Below are 22,431 nucleotides of genomic sequence, written 5' to 3'. Positions count from 1 at the left end.
GTGCAGGAATCTTTTTAGAGTTTCTGTTGTCATTTTTGAGGATCTTTGAGGATGAATTACATGCGGTTAGAGAGATCAGAGTTGGCTTGTTTTAACCACTTGAGCTCTGGAAGGTTTTACCCACACTATTTTAACTGCCAAATGCGCGTTCATGCAACACTTTATGCAAATTAAATATTTATCATTTTTTCCACACAAAACAAGCTTTCTTTTGGTGGTATTTGATTACCACTGGGCTTTTTATTTTTTGCAATATAAACGAAAAGAACATTTTGAAAAAAAAAAAAATATTTTCTACTTTTTCCTATAAAAAAAACAATAAAACAAAATCTAATTTCTTCATAAATTTAGGCTTACCACAGTGCTTAATCATAACCCCTTAATCATATGGCTATAATTAAGTGCTGAGGTAAACGGGAGGTTAATGGTGTTTTTATGTGCTTTGTCCATGATTAATAAAAGGCTTTTTACATCCATTCAGATCTGTATGATTGGAAAAGGATGCAGCCTTGCTCTGTTGAAAAAAAAAATAGACCTGAACAGACTCGGATGTAGGCTGATATAAATGGATGATCATCCATTTACATCCACACACCAATATATACATTATGGTTCACTCTGGATATGTCTGAAAAACTTGAAAGGGGCCTAACTGTATATAAAAGGTGCAGAAAAATGTTTTCTGTAACAGTTTTCTTTGGTCTCCTAAATATTCCAGGCTGTGGTGCTCAATAAAGAGCTCTGTGAATGAATGAACTACACATCCTGTTTAATAAAGCGGCAGATGGACTTGTAGTTCTCAATGAAATACAAGCGTAGTAATTGCCACACTCTTAGTCCTGTGATACTTCCTCCAGCTCAGTAACAGAAAACCTTTACTTCAGTATGGGCAGGGAGCTAGAGGAAGTGTGCGGTAGCATGATGTGCAGCTGTGATCTACTGATCACTGGTTCAATGCTTTGCAAACTCCTGTGAAAAAAAAAAAATAAATTCATTGTTTTCCTGCAAAAATATGTAATTTATTATTTTTAAAGGTGAACTTAGCCTTTAAGTGGGAGGCTAAGTCTATAATTGTATTTCAATTCATGCTGAAATAACACTTTTTACTGCTCCAAGTAAAAAAATATTATGCCGAAGAGATGTTCATTCCAATGGGGTCTGCCATCTTGGTTTGCTATTGTACTCTGTTTTTATCTCCTGGACCTTTGTGCAAGTGCATCTTTTTATTAACCACTTCCTGTCCGGCCCATGTATATAAACGGCCGGATGGGAGCAGTGCAGGAGCGGGTGGCCATTTATAAATGTCCTCCCGCTTCCTTGCCTGTGCGAGCTCCCTGGGACACAGCAGAACATCGATCGCTGTACAGGACCTCTGTGTGAGGTCCCGATCATATGATCACTGATTGGTCAATCAGTGATCACATGAATAGTAGTAAGCAAGATGTCACTTGTGACATCATTGCTTACTACTAGTGAAATCTGTGAATGATCACTGAGGTCACATGGTACAAGGCTATTCACAACAGCCTTGTACCATGTGACAATCTGTGACCAATCACAGCTCTCACAGTATTTTTCAATGGCAGCAAGAATGCAGCCAGAGAGAAGGAGAAATGATTGCTTTTACAGCCTTTATGGGTATAAAAGCAATCAGTGTACAAAAAAAAAAAAAAATCTTCATCACCCCCCACAAGTAGGATAGTGTCACGATGGTTAAAAAAAAAAAAACATAAATAATATAAATAAAATAAAAATGTCAAAAAATGTTTTGAAAAAATATAATTTTTGGTTATAAACTAATTTGGGTTATTTTGTTTTTTACTAAAAAGATAGCTGAATACATTTTGACCAAGATTTATGAAGAAAGATTAACTATTTGCAAAATTTTATAAGAAAAACACTTTTTCCCCAAAACGTTTGGACTTTTTTATTTATATAGCAAAAAAATTAAAATCCTAGTGGTGAATAAATACCACCAAAATAAAGTTTTATCTGTCTCAAAAAAAAATGCTAAAAAATTCATATAGTATAGTGCTGCATGATTGCGCAATTGTCATTCAAATTGTGATAGCGCTGAAAGCTGAAAATTGGCCTGGACAGGAAGGAGGCGAAAGTGTCCGGACTTGAAGTGGTTAAATAAACAGTGTTTTTTTTTAATCCTTCCACACTATGAGCTGTGTTTTCCCCTACTATTATCTTGAATAATCTGAGGGACCCTGAGAACTAGAGTTGAAGCACAAGAAGTGAGCAAGTGATGTTTGTGTCCCTCTATATTGAGCCTGTTTGGACTCTATGACAACGATGTATTGCAGATTCTGGTGAGAATCCTTTGCATGGTGTTCAAGCACAGTGATGGTTGTGGAGTGGATTTGCACAAGCACATGTAACACTATTTGGGGAGAACTGTGGTTATAAGTAATGTAAACATAATTTTTTTGTACTGCATTGGTTAATATGTTATGCCACGCTATGGATGCGGTATTTTTGGTTTTTGCATGATATGCTGAGAGTAACATAAGAATAGTGGAATAGCTGGAGATTTTCGGCAAAAAAGAGGGAGATATCTGGAGACGGGAAAGGTGGTTGCATCAAGCCTAATTTGATATTGATAAATAAGGGTCAGGACATCTGTTGAGAGTTTATTTACACTGGGGGCAGAGAAACAAAGGGAAGATAAATGATTTGAAGAAGGCTTCACATGTTGTGAGGACTATATTGTGTTTTGATTTTTCAGGTTTACAAGGACTATTTGATTATACTGGGGAAAGTGGTTATAATATATTTTGGCTTTAGGAATTATTCACTAATGCAATGTATCACCTGACAGTATCCTATTTTGGGGTTCCTGTAGGCATACGCAGTGAGTACTCTCCTGAGAGCAGCAATGCCAGTTTCATTCTGGAAGGCTGGATGCTCCGGTAGCGAACGGTGGAGATCACGTTCTATCTCATCAGTCACAATGCAGCACCTGCCCATTGATTCCTCCACCAGTTTGTTGTAGTACCCTGGGTGAGTGGCAAAGTCTGTTACTGCATCTGGTAGAAAAGGAAAAAAAAAAGACTACATGTATAAAATTACCATTATGCTCATGACGTCCTCTAATGTTATGTATTCTGGTGTTTTGTTATTTTTGGAACATACTGGGAAGATTACATTTTGTCAGCATATGTAGTTCACTTATTTGTACAGTTTTACAAGCAGCGATCAAATAACTCACACTACTTTTTATGACTTAGGTGCTATGTGAGTTACCAGAGAAGATGAGCCATAGTTCCCCTCGCAAGGATTCGGGTATTCCCATAGCAACAAGCTTTCGGATCTTTTCTGTACGGAACATACAAACAGTTCTCCCATACTCAGCAAAATGATCCTTCCACAAACGCTCTTTTATCTGTTCCCGAGTCTGGAAGGAAAAATAAAGCAGAATACATCAATCTTCGTGATTAAATTAGCTCTGTAAATATGGCGCCATATGTAGCCATTATTATATTAGATGATCATTAAGTGCAGCATCCATTATTCGAAGTTAAAATTCCACATATCCAACTATGTTCTATACATGACCCTAGAACAGCTTATTTTGGTCATGGAAAAGAAATTTAATGGAGAAGGATGTATAGTCTTTGCAATTTTGCAAGATCAGGATATAAATAATCTTATCAACATGTTGCTTTAGAAACCCTTTCTCTATGTACAAAGTGTGTATAATTATATAGTGTATGCATAGAGACATACAAGCTCAGCTTCCTGTCTGCAGTGCTACACAATGATTAAGCTTAACTGCTCTTTCTCAAAATACAAGTCAGGTTGTGTCTAATATCTCAACAGTTAAAGCAGTTGCAAAGCTTTATTTACTTATTTTTAAAACAACAAACATGTTATATTTATCTTCTCTGTGAAATGGTATTGCATAGAATGACCCTAACCCTCCTCTTCTAGGGTCCCCTGCCTTGTCTCCTTCTCTTCTTGGTGCACCAACATCGTAAGCCGCTTCCTATGGTTGCACATCTGCAGGCTCGCTCCTGAGCCAGGCTGTGTGTGTCTATTAACACACATAGTGCAGCTCGGCCCCACCCCTGCTCTCTGCTCACTGAATTGTATTAATAGCAGCAGGAGCTGTTGGCTCTAACTGCTGCCTATGGCAGAGTGGATAGAGCCACTGCAAATGGGCACAGTGCTGGATTCACAAAGGACTGAGGAAACTATTTGGGGGGGGTGCATGCTACTAATAGGGCATTCTTTACTTTAATGCAGGGAATGCATTAAGGTAAAACATGCTTTGCCTTTAGAACCACTTTAGGAGATTACCTACCCTCTACTTGTAGTAGATAATATATTGATATTTGATAATTGATATATTGAAGATTGTATATCATTTGATGCCATGGCTGCATTCCTCTGTTTTTTTAGTTTTATTTTTTTTATTTGTTTTCACATGGTGAGCTGGCCAGTAACTCAATTTCTGTCTTAGAGTGGCTCCTCTATTGATAGAGGAGCAATTGACTTGGACAGCAGCACTATCTGGACTGGTGTTAGATAGACTTTTTAAACAGTTACAGCAACTGTAGCTTTCCTTTTGGGATAAAGGTTTTAACTAAATGAATAAAAGGTGACCATTGTAAGCACCCCCTTGCCAGTGTTAAATGGTTTTCCTCGATACTCTTAACTTCTGCTTTTGCTGGACAGCATGGTCTGTTAAAGGAAGTGGAAAAATACCAGATAATTAAACAAGTAAAAACTAATTTACAGGGGAGAAGGGAGGGGGGTTAGAAAAAGACTGATTTGTTAGTGCTACTGGCAGACTGCATCATACAGTATGTCAATTTTGGTTTTGCCTTAAAGTGATGCTAAAAAATTTGCTTATTCTCCAAAAATGATCCTTACACATCATCTACTTAACGGCCCTGTAATCTATTTTTTCATGACGTTGTTTGTGTCTTTAGAACACTTTGTAACATCCTCCATGGGCTTCCAAATCTCTTAATTTCCCTAGTCTTGCCTTGTCTAGGTAGATCAAGTCTGTCCATTTAGAGCAGTGGTCTCCAAACTGTGTGCCAGATGCATCCCATTGCTTGGCTTTATTCAGCCCTTGAGGCATTATTCCTCCCACTGACACAAAGAATGGGGCATTATTCCTCCCACTGATGCCAAGGATGGGGCACTATTCCTCCCATGTACACCAACGATGGGGCACTATTCTGCCCAAGGACACCAGCAGCGGGGCACTATTCCTCCCACGGACACCAACGATGGGGCACTATTCTGCCCAAGGACACCAACAGTGGGGCACTATTCCCCCCATGGACACCAATGATGGGGCACTATTCTGCCCAAGGACACCAACAATGGGGCACTAATAAATACACCTCATCCTCCAAAGAATAACCTTTTGTACCACTTGCTCCATCCTATTGGATTGTAAACTGATTATAAACAGGGCCCTCTTAATCCTCTTGTTTTTTATTGCATTGTATCTGTACTGTCCCCCTTTATATTGTAAAGTGCTGCACAAACTGTTGTCGCGATATAAATCCTGTATAATAATAATTACGCCCACGGACACCAAAGAGGGGGCAATATTTCCTCCCACCAACACCAATGATGGGTCACTATTCCTCTCACTGACACCTTTGATGGGGCACTATTCTTCCCATGGACACAAATGATGGGGCACTATTCTTGACACTGACAACAATGATGGAGTACTTTTTATCTCACTAATACCATTGTTGGGGCACTTTTCCTTCTCCTAATAACCACAGGCACTATGTAACGTTTATATTCCCTGAGACACTGTTTACTCCCACTGATGCTGGGGCATTTTCTGTTCCCACTGGTCACAGTCTGGCCCCGCTAAAGACCCTGATTTAGATTAGGCAACATTCAAATAAAGCACTGTCATTTTTGTATGGTACAGAGTGATTACATTGGAAAGACTGGACACTGGGGATCTTGCCTTATACTATATCAAACAGGCAGGAAGGAAGACAACTCCAAGTTAGTAGATGGCTGGAATATCAAGCATACGTCCGTGCTTTGCTAAAATAAAATTAAGCCAAGGCGGATGTAATTGACCAACTGACAAATGGAAAAACAATAATGAAATGTATTTACTAAAGTACACAGCCTAAGCTTTTGTTTCAGCGAGTGTAGGATGATGTGCATTGTGCACAGTAAAACATTCCTGACCCACAGACAACACACAACTCCCACCAAACATCAGCTATGCCAGGAAATATATATCCAGCTTTGAATATCAGTGATTTAGAATGTTGGAAACCAATCATTTGCTTCACGTGCAGCCACAAACCTGCGATCTGTATCTGTTGCCACAAAGATTTGGGCTGTTGTTAAAATTAACAATGTACCATATAGGTAATGAAAGCATTCTAAAGCAAAGAAAATCTATATGCTGTAAACACTTCTGTCAATTAGACATAAAAGCAAACAATTTGTTAACCTTTTACTGTCAACAATTCTATAGAGAACTATCAATCTAAAAGTGTGTATAGTGAAGGAGTGGCTTTTTCCATAAAGGCATTCTGAAAATAAATGTGTACTGCCATTTGGTAGTCAGCAAATTGGAACTGGATTCACAAAAACAGAAGAAATTGAAATGTGTTCCTTTCTTTCCATGCCTCTCGCTCAGTGGTGCCTCTCTGGGTTTCTCTTAGGATCCCCTTCTAGCAGAGTGTCTTAAAATGTATGCAGGAGCAAAATAATTTACAAAAAAAAAAAAACCTTTTCAGTATATCTTTGCAATATATACACATTTTTCCATGTTCTATCCCTTTAAAAATGCTGCAAGTACAGAAAAAATATCTGTAGGTCCTGCCAGAAATCCAGTATACTCCTAACTTCCTGTGCACTCTGCTACTCTGAAATCTTAAGCAGTTATCAGCCTTCCTTAGATCTTTCCTGCTAGACTATAGAGCACCTCCTCCTTATGTAACAGAGATGAGTAAGGGACGGTATTTTGTAGTCCAAAGAAGAGGGGGTACTGGGTGATAGCATTATTTGGGATTTCAATACAGCAGAGGCAGAGTTTGTCAGATTACTATAGGAAGTTAGAAGTTTATTGGATTACTAGCAGGATTACCACATATTGTTTTTTTATTGCATATGTTTTTTCTTTTAGTTCAGACATACATTTTAATGGACGCAAATAAAGCGCTGGCCTTGTGGGATCACATTTGCTGAACCAGAGACTGTGACAAGTACTGATTTATTAATGAAAGACCTTATTTAAGACTGTGATGGAACTATATGTTAATATACACAATGGGGTGGATTTACTAAAACTAGAGAGTGCAAAATCTGGTGAAGCTGTGCATGGTAACCAATCAGCTTCTAACTTCAGCTTGTTCAGTTAAGCATTGACAAAAAAACCCTGGAAGCTAACTGGTTACTATGCAGAGCTGCACCAGATTTTGCGCTCTCCAGTTTTAGTAAATAACCCCAATACGTCAGTATGAATTAAAAAAAATGCAAGTTTTAATACATTCATTACGAATGCTGAAGTATATGGAATTTTTTTTTTAAAATTGCTCTATGTATGGAGGATAGGCGGATGAACGAAAGGTCCACCTGCTCCATTCATAGACCGCTTTTCATTGTGGGCATAGTTGGCACTTGAGTGCCTGGACACAGGAACAATGGGAGTATCCAGGGGTAAAGGACTTTGGATTTCAACTTAACACAGCAGTCACCAGAACATGAAAGACAGTTCATTCATGGTAAGTATTCCTGGTGCGGTTTAAAAAAAAAAAATCACTAAACTTCAGATTTAGGTACCAAATGACTCCAGAACTAAACCATTAATATTATTAATTTTTGTGTCCCCGAAGCAACTTTGGGAACACACTAAAAGGAATGTTTAAATGTGTAAAATTGTGACACAATGGCAAACACATATAAACAATAGATTACATTGTACAAAGTACTTCTTGGAAACAACTCATTGATCTCAAATATCAAATACAAATAACTGTTGGTTTTCCTAAACACTATAATTTCCTATTGTTTCATGTATCTACCATCTACAATACGTAGTACATGGAAGGACAAAATCAATATATCTAGACAATCATAACGCTTCTACAGACCAGTTCCTACTTTCATCACAAAGGCATATACTGTGAAGTAGTACAGTACCAGTTCAGTGTTCGGGCTCTCAGTTCCTGTCTGATGAAAAGTAGTCATAAAAGCTTCTCCATTTGTTGACGACTTCTCCTTCTCATTTCCACTTTCCATGTTTTGGTTTACCATAATGTTCATATTTCCAAAGCCTTCCGTACTGAAAACCTGGTTAGAAAAACACGTTTGATTTTACAAAATATGTTAGCGGGGAAATTCTAAGTCTTCATGTACACAGGGTGTCTGTTTACCCCCTCTGAACACCTTTCTCCTAGCAGGAGAAAAGCTACATAAAAACACGCCTAAAGTTGCATATTGCACATGGGTTTAGGCACGTCAAGCGTTTGAGCATTAATGGATTCAACTGGCCAGAATATTAATTTACTCTGGCAACTGGGATGCATTAACAGCCAAACGCTAGACGCGTCTAGCATTTAGGCACGTTTAGCTGCATTTGGGCACATTCATCATTTTTTCTGCTCTTCAGCTTATCTCCAGAATGCTCCTTTGGTGTTTTTTTCAGCCTGTAAATGTTCCTCTTCCAATATTACATTATCATGTCATAATGCTTATACTTTAGCTGCTTCCACATTCAGGCTTTCACATGCACAAAAATGTTAAAAAAAAGGGCTAAGAAAAGAAAAACAAATAATAAAAGCCCATACAATGTGGGTCACATGGTGTTCATGGAAACAGCAAATGCTAACGTGCAGACAAAGAATAGGCAGCCCAACTAATAAACTGTGCTCAATGGCCTAGAAATGTGTGTATACTCTTGTTACAGAGCAAACAGAAGGAATGAAAATCAAGTGCAAGCACATACCGTATATTTTCTAATCATCTCATTATACATTTTAATATAACTAGAGGATTATAGATATACCAAAGCCATATTTCTAATTAATATCAATCTATTTATCTTTCTAGTTTATACAGAGTCCACAGATTTTCTACAGTGTTCTTCTGCTCATGCACATCAGTCCCTAAAGAAACAAACTTTTGCAAACTTTTGGATTGCCATGCAGATCTCCCCCTGACCTGTCAGTATATCTGCTTGCTTGTACATCCCATACGGGCAAGCAGATACTTACTGACAGTAAGGCTCAATGAACTACCACGGTGCTGTGGAACGCCGTGGTAGTTCATTGAAAACTACAAGCCAACAGCTGCAAAGGCTGTCAGAACTTGTATTTTTCCCATTCCCATTTTTATTGGGAGAGCTAGCGATGAGAAGAAGATCCCCTGCTAGCTGTCACATCAGGATGGGATGTGGGGGTCGGCCCGATCGTAACATGTTACACCCTGAACATGGGTGTAACATGTAATATGTATATAACATGTTACAAAAGGTGAACTTATTCTTTAAAAGCAACACAAAACAGCCATAAACAACTCAGATTCCCATATACTGCTGACTGGGCACCCAAATATATTTTACTGAAAAGAGGGGCATATGGTTACACTTCAGGCCAAATTATAAGCATCTTGGGCCTGGTGCTGAAGATTTTGGTGGACCTTAAAGGCCATGCGTCGGTATGCACCCTGAGGTTGAGCTGTGCAGGCGTAACACTACGGATGCCTGGTATTTGATTTGCCAGGTTTCTGTAAGGGCCATGCGTTAGCGTGTGTCCCAAGGGCGCAGCCACGCAGACCTAACACAACACTACTGAAGACAAGTACTAAGCTTCTGTTAAGACTGCCCACCCAGCATAAATTCAGCCACCTGGTCCAGGCAGTGCGTGCGGAATGCAGAGCCGGTTAGTGCAGGCCTACTGTTAGAAATCAAGGGGCTCCATACAGCCTGCCTGAAAGGTCAGCTGAAAATATCAAAAAGATGCTGTGGTCTATACAGTGTGGGTCAGGGTTTTCCTTTTTTTAATGTGGCTATTCTTGTGTGCAGACAGCCTGTTACCCTATGGAGATGCAGCAGCTGTACAAACACAGCCAAAAGTCCTAATTTGACAGGCCTGTGGGTGCAGGTGCATGGCCCCAAACACAAACAGTGTGGGTTATTTACTAAAACTGCAGGGTGCAAAATCTGGTGCAGCTCTGCAGAGAAACCAATCAGCTTCCAGGTTTTTTGTCAAAACTTAATTGAACAAACTGAAGTTAGAAGCGGATTGGCTACCATGCACAGATGCACCAAATTGTGAGTGCACCACTTTTAGTAAATCTCCCCCCGTGTATTTTCAGGGCTACTCACCCACAACTGCACACTTAGCAAATTAGGACCTGCGGCTGGGTTTATATAGCCGCTGCATCCTTATAGTGTGATAGGAGGCTCCAGTCGCACAAAATGCTTATTCATAGAACCCGTGTCAACGCGCACTTAACAACACAGCAGCCTGCAGAAGATTTAGATGTGGATAGGACAGGGGATCAGTTCTGGGGGGGGGGGGGGGGGTCCACTACAGGAAGGACGCCCTGTTTGTCTCCTCTCTCCAGCTGAAAGCTGAAGGGTGGGAGAGGGAGGGGGAAAACGTCTTTAAGCTGATGCATAGAGCCGCACAGGACGTTGTTCCTATAATTGCTGGTGTACCAATCATCCTACATACAGGGGGACAGATAGTTACCCCTTATTAGCGGTCCCCAGGGTCAGTGGAGATCTCTCCCCGTCAGCCCATTGCTTTCTGTGTGCAGCCTGTTCATTTTGGATGGCTGGGCCTAGATTAAGGCAGGGGTCTGGAGCTGCAGTAGCCCCTACAGTAATTCATACACAGAACACATCAATATTCATGGTTTCTGAAGAAATACACAATGATCCTTGGTTATATTGACTAAAATACCAAAAGCTGCTAGCATTAGCCTCAAGAATTGTTCTTCTGTATACTTAAGAGTGGCTGGAAAACAAGACTGAAATTTGTGAAACTTTTTTTTATGCAGTAGCATACACAAATCTATGAATAAACTGTACCATATCTCTGTTTTTCGTGGACACTGTGTTGGAGTTGACCTGTTCAAGCCTGAGGAGTAAACTATTAACCAGACTCTCTCGGTCTTTCAGCTCGATAAACTGGAAAGCCATCTGCTGCCTTATGCTGATAATAATGGGATTAGGCAGAAGGCTGGTGTCCTCCATCTTCTCCACACTCACTACCTGAAATAGGTAAACGGTATTCAGATAATATAGGAAGTAATGTAGCAGGATAGGTAGCAGATCTTCTTTAGGAAATCATAAGCAAAATCTTTTGTGATATATATATATATATACACACATACATATATACATACACACATGCACTCAGATATGCAAATACTAATGGGCAAATATATAAATTAGTGACCATAATATTTATTAAACATTCACTGGTGGTGAATCATTCACTGTATATTAAAACAACTCCACCAGGAAGTTTCATCTGCAGTGAATGTCACAAACATCACAGCATGTACATATTTTCTGGTCAATTAAACCATATGCACCAAGAAGATTCACTAAGAGCTGATTCCCACATGTGCGGTGCAGATTGAAGCTCGGGTTTCACAGCTAATTGACACAGTAGTTGGCCAGCTGTTCAGGTTAGGTTTATATCAGGTTCAGGTCAGGATTTTATCCAGATCACACATGTGTGGTCTAAAAATGTTCCAATATACTGGGGACAATAATTATTTGATCCCCTTCCGATTTTGTAACTTTGCCCAGTTACATAGAAATGAAGGGTCTATAATTTTTATTATACAGTGCATCCAGAAAGTAATTCACATCACCTAACTTTTGCCACATTTTGTTATATTACAGCCTTATTCCAAAATGGATAAAATTTATTTTTTTCCTCAACATCCTACAAACAATACCCCATAATGACAACGTGAAAGAAGTTAATTTTGAATTCTTTGCAATTTATTCAAAATAAAAAAACGAAAGAAAAACACATGTACATAAGTATTCACAGCCTTTGCCATGACACTCAAAATTGAGCTCTGGTGCATCATGTTCCCACTGATCATCCTTGATATGTTTCCACAACTTGACTGGAGTCCACCTGTGGGAAATTCAGTTGATTGGACATGATTAAGAATGGCATAAACCTGTCTATATAAGGTCCCACAGTTAACAGTGCATGTCAGAGCACAAACCAAGCCATGAAGTCCAAGAAATTGTCCGTAGACCTCCGAAACAGGATTGTATCAAGGCACAGATCTGGGGAGGGGTACAGAGACATTTCTGCAGCACTGAAGGTCCCAATGAGCACAGTGGCCTTCATCATCTATAAATGGAAGAAGTTTGAAACCACCAGGAATCTTCCTAGAGCAGGCCGCCCGGCCAAAATGAGCAATCGATGGAGAAGGGCATTAGCCAGGGAGGTAACCAAGCACCCGATGGTCATTCTGAAAGAAATCAAGCATTTCTCTGTGGAGAGAGGAGAACCTTCCAGAAGAACAACCATCTCTACAACACTCCACCAATCAGGCCTGTATGGCAGAGTGTCCAGATGGAAGCCACTCCTCAGTAAAAGGCAAATGGCAGCCCGCCTGGAGTTTGCCAAAAGGCACCTGAGGGACTTTCAAACCATGAGAAACAAAACTTTCTGGTCTGCTGAAAAAAAGATTGAATTCTCTGGCCTGAATGCCAAGCGTCTTGTCTGGAGGAAACCAGGCACCGCTCACCACCTGGCTAATACCTTCCCTACAGTGAAGCATGGTGGTGGCAGCATCATGCTCTGGGGATGCTTTTCAGCTGCAGAAACTGGGAGACTAGTCAGGATCTAAGGAAAGATTAATGCAGCAATGTACAGACATCCTTGATGAAAACCTGTTCCAGAGCGCTCTGGACCTTAAACTAGTGCGACGGTTCATCTTTCAACAGGGCAACGACCCTAAGTACACATCCCACATAATAAAGGAGTGGCTATGGGCCAACTCTGTGAATGTCCTGGAGTGGCCCAGCCAGAGTTCAGACTTGAATTCGATTGAACATCTCTGGAGAGATCTGAAAATGGCTGTGCAATGACACTCCCCATCAAACCTGATGGAGCTTAGGTACTGCAAAGAAGAATAGGAGAAATTGCCCAAAAATAGGTGTGCCAAGCTTGTAGCATCATACTCAAAACAACTTGAGGCTGTAATTGGTGCTAAATGTCCTTCAACAAAGTATTGAGCAAAGGCTGTAAATACTTATGTACATGTGTTTTTTTTCGTTATTTATTTTTAATAAATTGCAAGGATTTCAAAACGAACTTCTTTCACGTTGTCATTATGGGGTATTGTTTATAGAATGTTGAGGGAAAAAATTAATTTAATCCATTTTAAAATAAGGCTGTAACATGACAAAATGTGCCAAAAGTTAAGAGTTGTGAATACTTTCTGGATGCACTGTTGGTGTATTTTAAATGATAGAGACAGAATATCAACCAACAATCCAGAAAACACGATACAAATGTTATAAATTGAGTTGCAGTTCAGTGAGTAAAATAAGTATTTGATCCCCTACCAACCAACAATAATTCTGGCTCCCACAAACTGGCTGTGTGCTCACGTGGTACACAGATTAGTCCTATCAGTTTAAGAAGGCACTCCTAAGGACAACTCGTTATGTGTATAAAAGACACCTGTCCACAGAATCTCTTTCTTCCATTCAAAGCTCACCACCATGGGTAAATGGCCAAAGAGCTGTCAAAGGAAGTCAGGGACACGATTGCAGACCTGCACAAGGCTGGAATGGGCAGGGATTGGAGCAAACAATACATCACAATAGTATCAGAGTATTTCAATACAGTTCCATAGGGCAACAAGTAGGTTTCAACTTACATGTTTTTATTTTCACTCAAAAAAAAAAAAAAAAACTTTGTTTCATAGAAACAAGATAGATCAACAGTTACAGAACAAAATAAAGACAGAAGAAAACAGAGTGGCTTAAAAAGCTCGGTAAATTTAAAATTAAGCATGTTGTTACAAACGCAGTGTTTGAAAGCTGTCTATCAACCCTCACAACACAGTCATGTCATAGTCAGCAAAATATCTGAGGTGTTCAGTATTTAAAACTGTGAGACATGCTTAATAAACAAACGTGTTTAATATAGTAAAGAAATAGAGGTCTGAGTTCTCATGCATAACAGTAGTATCAAACAGTGGATATTAAGGGGTGAAGTTTACCTAGCTATTCTTAGGACTATAAACGGGGTGTGCAAGAGTGGGGCTGTAAAAATCAATACCACCATGTTTTTGGAAATATTTGGAGCTACCCCTTTTAAAGTGCAGAGTGGAATTGACCTTGTTTAGCTAAAGCTGGGTTGAGGGACGTTATAATATTTCAAGAATATCCATCTTTGGGAGAAAAGTGAAGGTAAAATTCACAATTAAAGCATGCCTTGGAAATATTGGACCAACCTAGGGCATCTCCAGAACATGTGAAAAAGATCCCCTGTCCTGACATATACCTAGAATATAGCAGGGAGTCTCTCCATACATTTGAATAGATTTTTAAGGGAGTCTAATAAACCCTATATAGTAAGAACAAACAGGTGGTCTGGTTCGCATTTTAGTGCCCCCAACCACTGAGCTGAAAGTTAACACAGCCAGAGGCCATGTAGCACCACTGCCACAGTGCGGCAAAACTTGTACCACAGGTTGCGTCAGGCAGACAGTACTATGGCCAAACTCTACCTATTCAAATGAATGGGGACAAGCTGGAACCACTCTGCAACCGTGTGTAATGTTTGTGGCTGCAGCATGGTGCTGCAGGCTAGCAGAGGTGGTGGAGAAGTGATATTGCTTCTGAGCTGCCTATCAAATGCTGCGGAAAGGTGATTCACCTTGAATTACTTTTCAGGGGGGCTGCAATGACAGCCACATATGTAAACAATTCCTAACTGATGCTAATACAGGGAGCTTAGCAAAACAAATAGGTCTCACTGCCCTATTTTCTAATGAACAAAAAGGAATATGCCAGATAAATGGTCCCTTCAACATCTCCTATGTTACACTTCATATCTGCTGGAGGTTTCATTAACAATGTGCAGTGTCTTCAAACAGGAACTGAAACCAAGACAGCAGGGGTGTGCTTATATACAAGTTTTTACACAAAAAACTCAGAATGAAAAAAAAGGCCCTCAAACCCAACACGTACCTCCTTCAAAGGAATAATAACATTACATAATCCATCTTCTTTGCTGGCGAAGCAGAGGTAGCTGTCAGAAGCATATATCCTGCCTAGTGTATGGCATCGGCTAAAGGGAGTCCACAGTGAACACTCCACAACATCGTATAGCTTCTCTTTTCTTGGCAGTTTGAACAAGGCCCGGAAAAACTCTTTTTGTGCTCTTGCTTCCAGATCCCTTTGAATAGAAATAAAGTTTAAAACTGCTCTAGGATGCATGCTTTATAAGCAAAACGTCTCATTAACTAGACTACAAACAGTATCTAGAAAGTGTGCAAATACACTTTAATATATAAAATATAATACTACTTTTCATTGTTGCTTACATTTACAAAGCTAAACCTTTATATTTACTGAATCTGGAACTGTAAGATTAGAACTCTCACAAATACAATGTACCCATATTTCTGAAAATATTATTATTCCTTTTTTGTGTTGTTTTTATTGGTAAATCAGAATACAGAATCATTAATTGGGCATACACTAATACTGACCTAACAGACAGGGAACCAACGCTGTACAATAAAGCCTATTTCATCCTCACAGTAGGAGCATTATGGGATTATGCTTTATACAAAACACTGCATTCCACATGCTAAAGAATGTATGTAAGTACACAATAAACGTCACAGTTACATTGGTAGTAATCTTTAAAAGTGTCTGAGAGGGGCATTCAGTCTGAAATGCCCCTCACAGCATCCAATCATATTTTCATTGTCCAAATTAATTAATTGGACAATAAAGCAACCTCCAAAACATTTATTCACTCAAAAATGAGACCCATTGTATGGTTCGATTACATTTAAAGTGTTACTAATTGCTATCAAGATCATGCAGGCCCCACCTCCGCAACATCTCCAAGAAACATTCATTCCTCACCCCAGACACTACTAAACAACTCGTACACTCCCTTATCATCTCACGCCTGGACTATTGCAACTCCCTTCTCACTGGCCTACCCAAACGAACGCTATCCCCACTCCAGTCGATCCTAAACTCAGCGGCGAGACTCATCCACCTCACCAATCGCTCCACCACCCCCCACCCCCTGCCAATCCCTTCACTGGCTCCAGATTGCCCAGCGCATCAAATTCAAACTGCTTTCTCTGACTTACAAAGCCATTCACAACACCGCCCCAAACTACATAACCGACCTGATACCCAAATACTACCCTACCCGTGCCCTTCGCTCCTCACAGGACCTCCTACTCTCTAGCTCCCTGATCTCCTCCTCCCACGCCCGATTGCAGGATTTCTCCAGGACTTCCCCCCTCCACTGGAATTCCCTACCCCAATCCATCAGACTGTCACCTACCCTCATCACCTTCAGGCGCACCCTGAAGACCCACCTCTTCAGGGAAGCCTACCCCACCCTCACCTAACAGCTGACCTCCTCCACTCCTCCCACCACTTCATTCCCCACAGCCATTTCCTCCTGTACCACTTTCCCCTCCCTCCTAGATTGTAAGCTCGAAAGAGCAGGGCCCTCGAACCCCTCGTGTATTGTATTGTTTCTGTCTTGTCTCATGTTCTGTCCCCCTTGCTATTGTACAGCGCTGAGCAAACCCTTTGGCGCTATATAAATACTGTATAATAATAATAATACTAAACCCAAAACAGTAAACTCAGTCTGTATATGCAATAAAGCATGCTTGTTATACTCATTGTGGAACCTAAGGGGCTCTGCACTGTATAAAAACGCTGTTTGATTCTGGCTTCTCTGATTCTCCCCTTCTTCCAGTGTCCCCCTCTTATCTCCTGATAAGACATATCATGTGCTGTCACACTGCATATGCTCACTTTGGTGTGTATTGATAGGAAGGTTTTTTTGTCTTGGGAGAGTGCATGTGATCAGCACAGGGCCAATCTGCACTGTCCAGGCAGAGGTCAGGGGTACTGCATCTTCCTAGAGCAGAATGAAAACTCCTCCTACAAGCTTTAACCAGTGCTCTGCTGGACACTGATAGAAGTCACAAGACTGCTCTAACTGCTGATGAGAAAAAGGTATTTAGCAGTGTATATTTACTAAAATAATTGCATTTTCGTGTTCTGTGTATTGTGGGAGACCAGATATAGTGAATGCAGGGTCCTGGGTTTAGTAACACTTTAACATTACCTAAATACCAGCGTATGTCATTCCCTTCAGCTAATACATTGATCTACTTCGCTTGGCAAACATAAATGCAATACTTATCCCAAGCAATTTGTGTATCACAGTGCATTCAGTTATTTGCGAGTTTAAGAACAAGTTTACATTCAGTGAACCTGTTCTCTAACCCCTTCACACCGACGTAACACAAATATGCAGCCTCACAGAACTGGGCTTTTTTCCGTGGGGGCCGCATATTTGCGTACCTGTCTTTGTGCTGGGAGTACGTTACACAGCGCGCTCCCAGCACAAAGACCGTGGTGTTACTGAGAGTCCCAGGTCCTCTGATTGGCTATCACAGTGATCAGTCACTGTACAGCCCGCCCTCCTTGTTTTTTTTTCTCTCTGAATGGAGGAGAGAGATACATTGTATCTCTATCTCTCTCTCTCCCGTTGCATAGAGAAAAAAAATACAAAAACGGTTTGTGATAAAAAAAAAAAAGATAAATAAATATTAAAAAATAAAAGAATATACCTAGATCAAGGTTCAATCTAGTTCAGTGCCAGGGTAAGTGTGTTTTAGGTAAAAAAAGCAAAAAAAACAAAATACGCACTATTGTTTCTGGGCTGCACTGTGGGTACAAGCAACAAATAACAACAAAAAAAAATAGCTCAAACAAAAACCTCCAAATATACAATATATAGGTGAACAAACAATAAATCAAATGTCCATGTAAATAAAAGTCCTCATTCCCAGTGAGATGAATGTATAAAATATTCAAAATATGCTTCCACCTTCCACCACGTGATAAATAATATCAACCGCACTCACCAGATAAAGGTGAGTAATGAGCCTTATAGGATATAAGGGATCCTATACCCCCTCCAAAAAGATCCTATCTTCTTTTCCACCCTGAATGGGTATATTGCTCGCCTCCACCTTACTCCTCCATAAACTCCTCAATGGTGCAAAGAAAAAGAAACCACACAGTGTAATACTGCCAAATTGATATTAAATGTAAAGACAAAACCAGGCCACTCACATGATAGAATAAAATAGAAAGCCTTGTTTAATAGCCTTAATGGCTTAAATGTATCCACAATCCAAAGTTTAAAAACAGGGATCTCACGTTGAGTTGCAGAGGATGAAAACAGCCTTCCACCTCTAAGATGGCCGCTTGGAACGCACCCCTTGGCATGCGTTCCAATCACCGGAAATAACGTGAACCAGAATGATTACGGACCGGAAGTGCGTCAACGCGTTTCGCCCCATCCACAGGGCGTTCTCAAGACCAAGCAACAAATAACATACACATATAGGTGAAAATCAAAAAATTAGAATATCGTGCAAAAGTTCATTTATTTCAGTAATGCAACTTAAAAGGTGAAACTAATATATGAGATAGACTCATTACATGCAAAGCAAGATAGTTCAAGCTGTGATTTGTCATAATTGTGATGATTATGGCTTACAGCTCATGAAAACCCCAAATCCACAATCTCAGAAAATTAGAATATTACATGCAATCAATAAACCAAGGATAGTACATAGAACAATATCGGACCTCTGAAAAGTATAAGCTCGCATATGTACTCAGTACTTGGTTTGGGCCCCTTTTGCAGCAATTACTGCCTCCAGTCCAGGAGCCCTTAATATTCCTGAAAGGCGTGTGACTCACTATTATCTGGTGAGTGCGGTTAATGTTGGTTTTTGCACTGGTGGATGGTGAAGGGATCAAAGGCACGGAAGAATCCAATGAAAATTACAATATAATTACAATTTAATTAATTTTGTTACGGGACTGTTATTTTTTGTCACTGGACTTATTAATTCAGAAATTTATTTATTTATTTATTCATATATATTATTTCATTAGCACAAAAGTGGTTTTGTGTCACAGTTTTTTAAGTTTGTTTAATAGGTTGGGTGATGCAATTTATTATGTGGGTTTGCGCTGGTATTTATTGATATACGTTTTTTTGGCATGGAAGCTATCAGCCTGTGGCACTGCAGAGGTGTTATAGAAGACCAGGATGCTTCAATAGCGGCCTTCAGCTCTTCTGCATTGTTCGGTCTCATCTTTCCTTCAATCCTGACTAGTCTACCAGTTCCTGCCGCTGAAAAACATCCCCACAGCATGATGCTGCCACCACCATGCTTCACTGTAGGGATGGTATTGGTTAGGTGCTGAGCAGTGCCTGGTTTCCTCCAGACATGACGCTTGGCATTCAGGCCAAAGAGTTCAATCTTTGTATTATCAGACCAGAGTTTTGTTTCTCATGGTCTGAGAGTCCCTCAAGTGCCTTTTGGCAAACTTCAGGCAGGCTGCCATTTGCCTATTACTGAGGAGTGGCTTACGATTGGCCACTCTACCATGCAGGCCTGATTGGTGGAATGCTGCAGAGATGGTTGTTCTTCTGGAAGGTTCTCCACTTTCCACAGAAAAATGCTGAAGCTCTTTCAGAATGACCATCGGGTGCTTGGTTACCTCCCTGGCTAAGGCCCTTCTCCATCGATTGCTCATTTTGCCAGGCAGCCCGCTCTAGGAAGATTCCTGGTGGTTCTAAATTTCTTCCATTTCTGGATGTTGCAGGCCACTGTGCTCATTGGGACCTTCAATGCTGCAGAATTATTTCTGTACCTTTCCCCAGATCTGTGCCTTGAGACAATCCTGTCTCGGAGGTCTACGGACAATTCCTTGATCTTCTTGGGTTGATTTGTGCTCTGACATGCACTGTTAACTGTGGGACATTATTTAGACAGGTTTATGCCTTTCCTAATCATGTCCAGTCAACTGAATTTCCCACAGGTGGACTTCAATCAAGTTGTGGATACATCTCAAGGATGATCAGTGGGAAAAGGATGCACCAGAGCTCAATTTTGAGTGTCATGGCAAAGGCTGTGAATACTTACGTACATGTGTTTTTTTCATTTTTTATTTTTAATAAATTGCAAAGATTTCAAAACAAACTTCTTTCACGTTGTCATTATGAGATATTGTTTGTAGAATGTTGAGGAAAAATGAATTTAATCCATTTTGGAATAAGGCTGTAACATAACAAAATGTGGCAAAAGTTAAGTGCTGTGAATACGTTCTGGATGCACTGTAAACCCTAAAGAAACAGCATTTTGATGGGAGAGTGGATTTTGCTGTTGTTTGCTGTACAACTTTTTAAATAATTAAAAAATAAAAATATGACGTTTTAAAAAAAATTTTTCACTACTAAAACAAGAAAAACCCAACACGAATTTGTTAGTACTCCTTTAGAAATGCACAACTGTGGCTGACACTGCTTCCGTTCAAGAAGTACAGGATGTACAATACACGGAGACCAGAACTTTGAATAAGCACAGCTACATGTTGCTTTTGACTAAGCCAATGTTTACACTTTTTCCTACTAGTCAGGAAAGGACTGTGGAAGCAAAAGCCGTCTGAACACAGCTAGAACAAAACCTGCTAAAGCTCCTAAAAGAAAAGTTATTTCTAAAGAAAAAACTGTCAGATCTGCCTTTGTACTTTGTCAGGTGCTCTAATAAACAAGCCCAATGTTATTTAAAAAAGAAAAAAAGTAATGGTCTTCTACCTTTTTTCACCTCTACCATCAGCTTTTTTAAAGTGGAAGTAAAGTCCACTTTAGAACTTGTACCTACATTTAAGCCAATAATAAGGGTTACCTGTAAGTACAGTGAATACCTCCTAAACTTGCACTGTTCAGGAGATATTCACATAACATGAAGTCGGTGACGTTACCGATGCATGAGCTCTGAAGGGACGGCCTATCATGCCAGAGCTTCAGAGCTTCGTGCCATAGTGTCCATGATATTGTGGCCCTGGCCATTCATACAGCGGGAGCCCGCAAACCCGGAAGGAAGACCAGGTGAAGATGACAGTGCCAGGAAGCACTGACAGCGTTGTGCTGGAGGGCTCTGTGTAAAGGTAAATCTGTCTTAATGTACTAGTATGCGGGGCATACTAGTACATTCTGACCTAAACCAGCAGGGGCCCATTGTTTTTTCTTTTTGCAGTTTACTACAGTTTTAATATCAAACTAACTATCATCACCGATTACAATTACACACTTTGCACCGTTATCCTTACACTTTCAAAGGAAAAGGCTGGTTTGCAAACAATTCAAATGAAACCCATCAGGGCAGAAATTTGGGAGCATCCATTGTCAACTTGTTTATCCAAAAGGTAAAAGATCCAAGTCTGTCATCTTTATCCTTGCTTAATTACATGCTACTATATGTTTCTGATTTGAAGTAAGCATCCAGTGACATGTCAGGACACCCAATATATAGATACATAAGCTAATGACTTGCAATGTACTAAAAGCCAGGATTAGGATGCTAGCCCTGGGACATCAAAAATAAACCAAACACATATTTCTAAACTGACAGCTTATTTTTAAATAGCTAATATTTTATTTGCTAATTTAGCACATCATTTAGTATTCAAAAGAAAATAACAAATAGCGTAACTGCAAATATGCATCTTTGATTTTAGGTCAGGGGTGCTCAAAATGTGACCCTTGGAGCACTCTGATGTGAACTTCAACCCCAAACCAGGGTATATTCTTCTGGTTTGGTACGCATTCTGAAAGCACACCAAACCTCCTGAATGCAGGAGTTTCGGTGTACTTTCAGAAAGAGCACCACACCCACTAGATATAATAGAGTTCTAGGGCAAAGCACAGCTAACCTGCAGGCAAGCCGAGACGGTAAACCACATTTACATTTGTGGTTTGGGGGGAGGTAACATCCCATAATTGAGACATGTTTTTATCATTCCCACACCCCAATCAATGGTGTAGCCTCAAAGGTCGCAATGATGACCCCGCCCCATGCTTCAAGGTGCCCATGCTACCTCCGTCACATTCTGCTTTACATTTGGACAGGAGAGGCGGTGGAGCGTGGCATATACAGCAACCGATCCTCTCCATTTTCCTCCTGCAACCACTGAAAGCTGGCTTCTCTTCCTCTCCCTCCCACCGACATTCAGCGGCTGCAAGAGGAAAATGTTCATTATGCTATTCAAAATAAAAAAAAAATTTAAATTCTGTACCATTTCATTTTGGCCCACAACTGGTCACTAAATCACTTAAGGGC

General features: G+C 40.2%; 1 protein-coding gene across 3 annotated transcripts in view; it reads right to left on the bottom strand.

Annotated features, from left to right (window-relative positions):
• The window catches only part of TBC1D8 (TBC1 domain family member 8), a 121,452-nt gene that overhangs the window by 22,315 nt on the left and 76,706 nt on the right, over window positions 1-22,431 (bottom strand). For all 3 annotated transcript variants that reach the window (XM_089681257.1, XM_089681259.1, XM_089681258.1), the window contains 5 exons: window positions 15,203-15,410; window positions 11,051-11,233; window positions 8,155-8,304; window positions 3,253-3,403; window positions 2,821-3,035 (listed from right to left, as the gene is read on the bottom strand). In XM_089681257.1, coding sequence (XP_089537383.1) covers window positions 2,821-3,035; window positions 3,253-3,403; window positions 8,155-8,304; window positions 11,051-11,233; window positions 15,203-15,410 — 907 coding nt within the window. The remainder of the gene's footprint in view (window positions 1-2,820; window positions 3,036-3,252; window positions 3,404-8,154; window positions 8,305-11,050; window positions 11,234-15,202; window positions 15,411-22,431) is intronic.

This window comes from Staurois parvus, unplaced genomic scaffold, assembly GCF_062004578.1.
Source record: "Staurois parvus isolate SC_StPar_1 unplaced genomic scaffold, SC_StPar_1.0 ptg000262l, whole genome shotgun sequence".
Lineage (NCBI taxonomy): Eukaryota > Metazoa > Chordata > Amphibia > Anura > Ranidae > Staurois > Staurois parvus.
The sequence above is the reverse complement of the archived record's forward strand: the minus strand, read 5'-3'. Positions and strand labels throughout refer to the sequence as shown.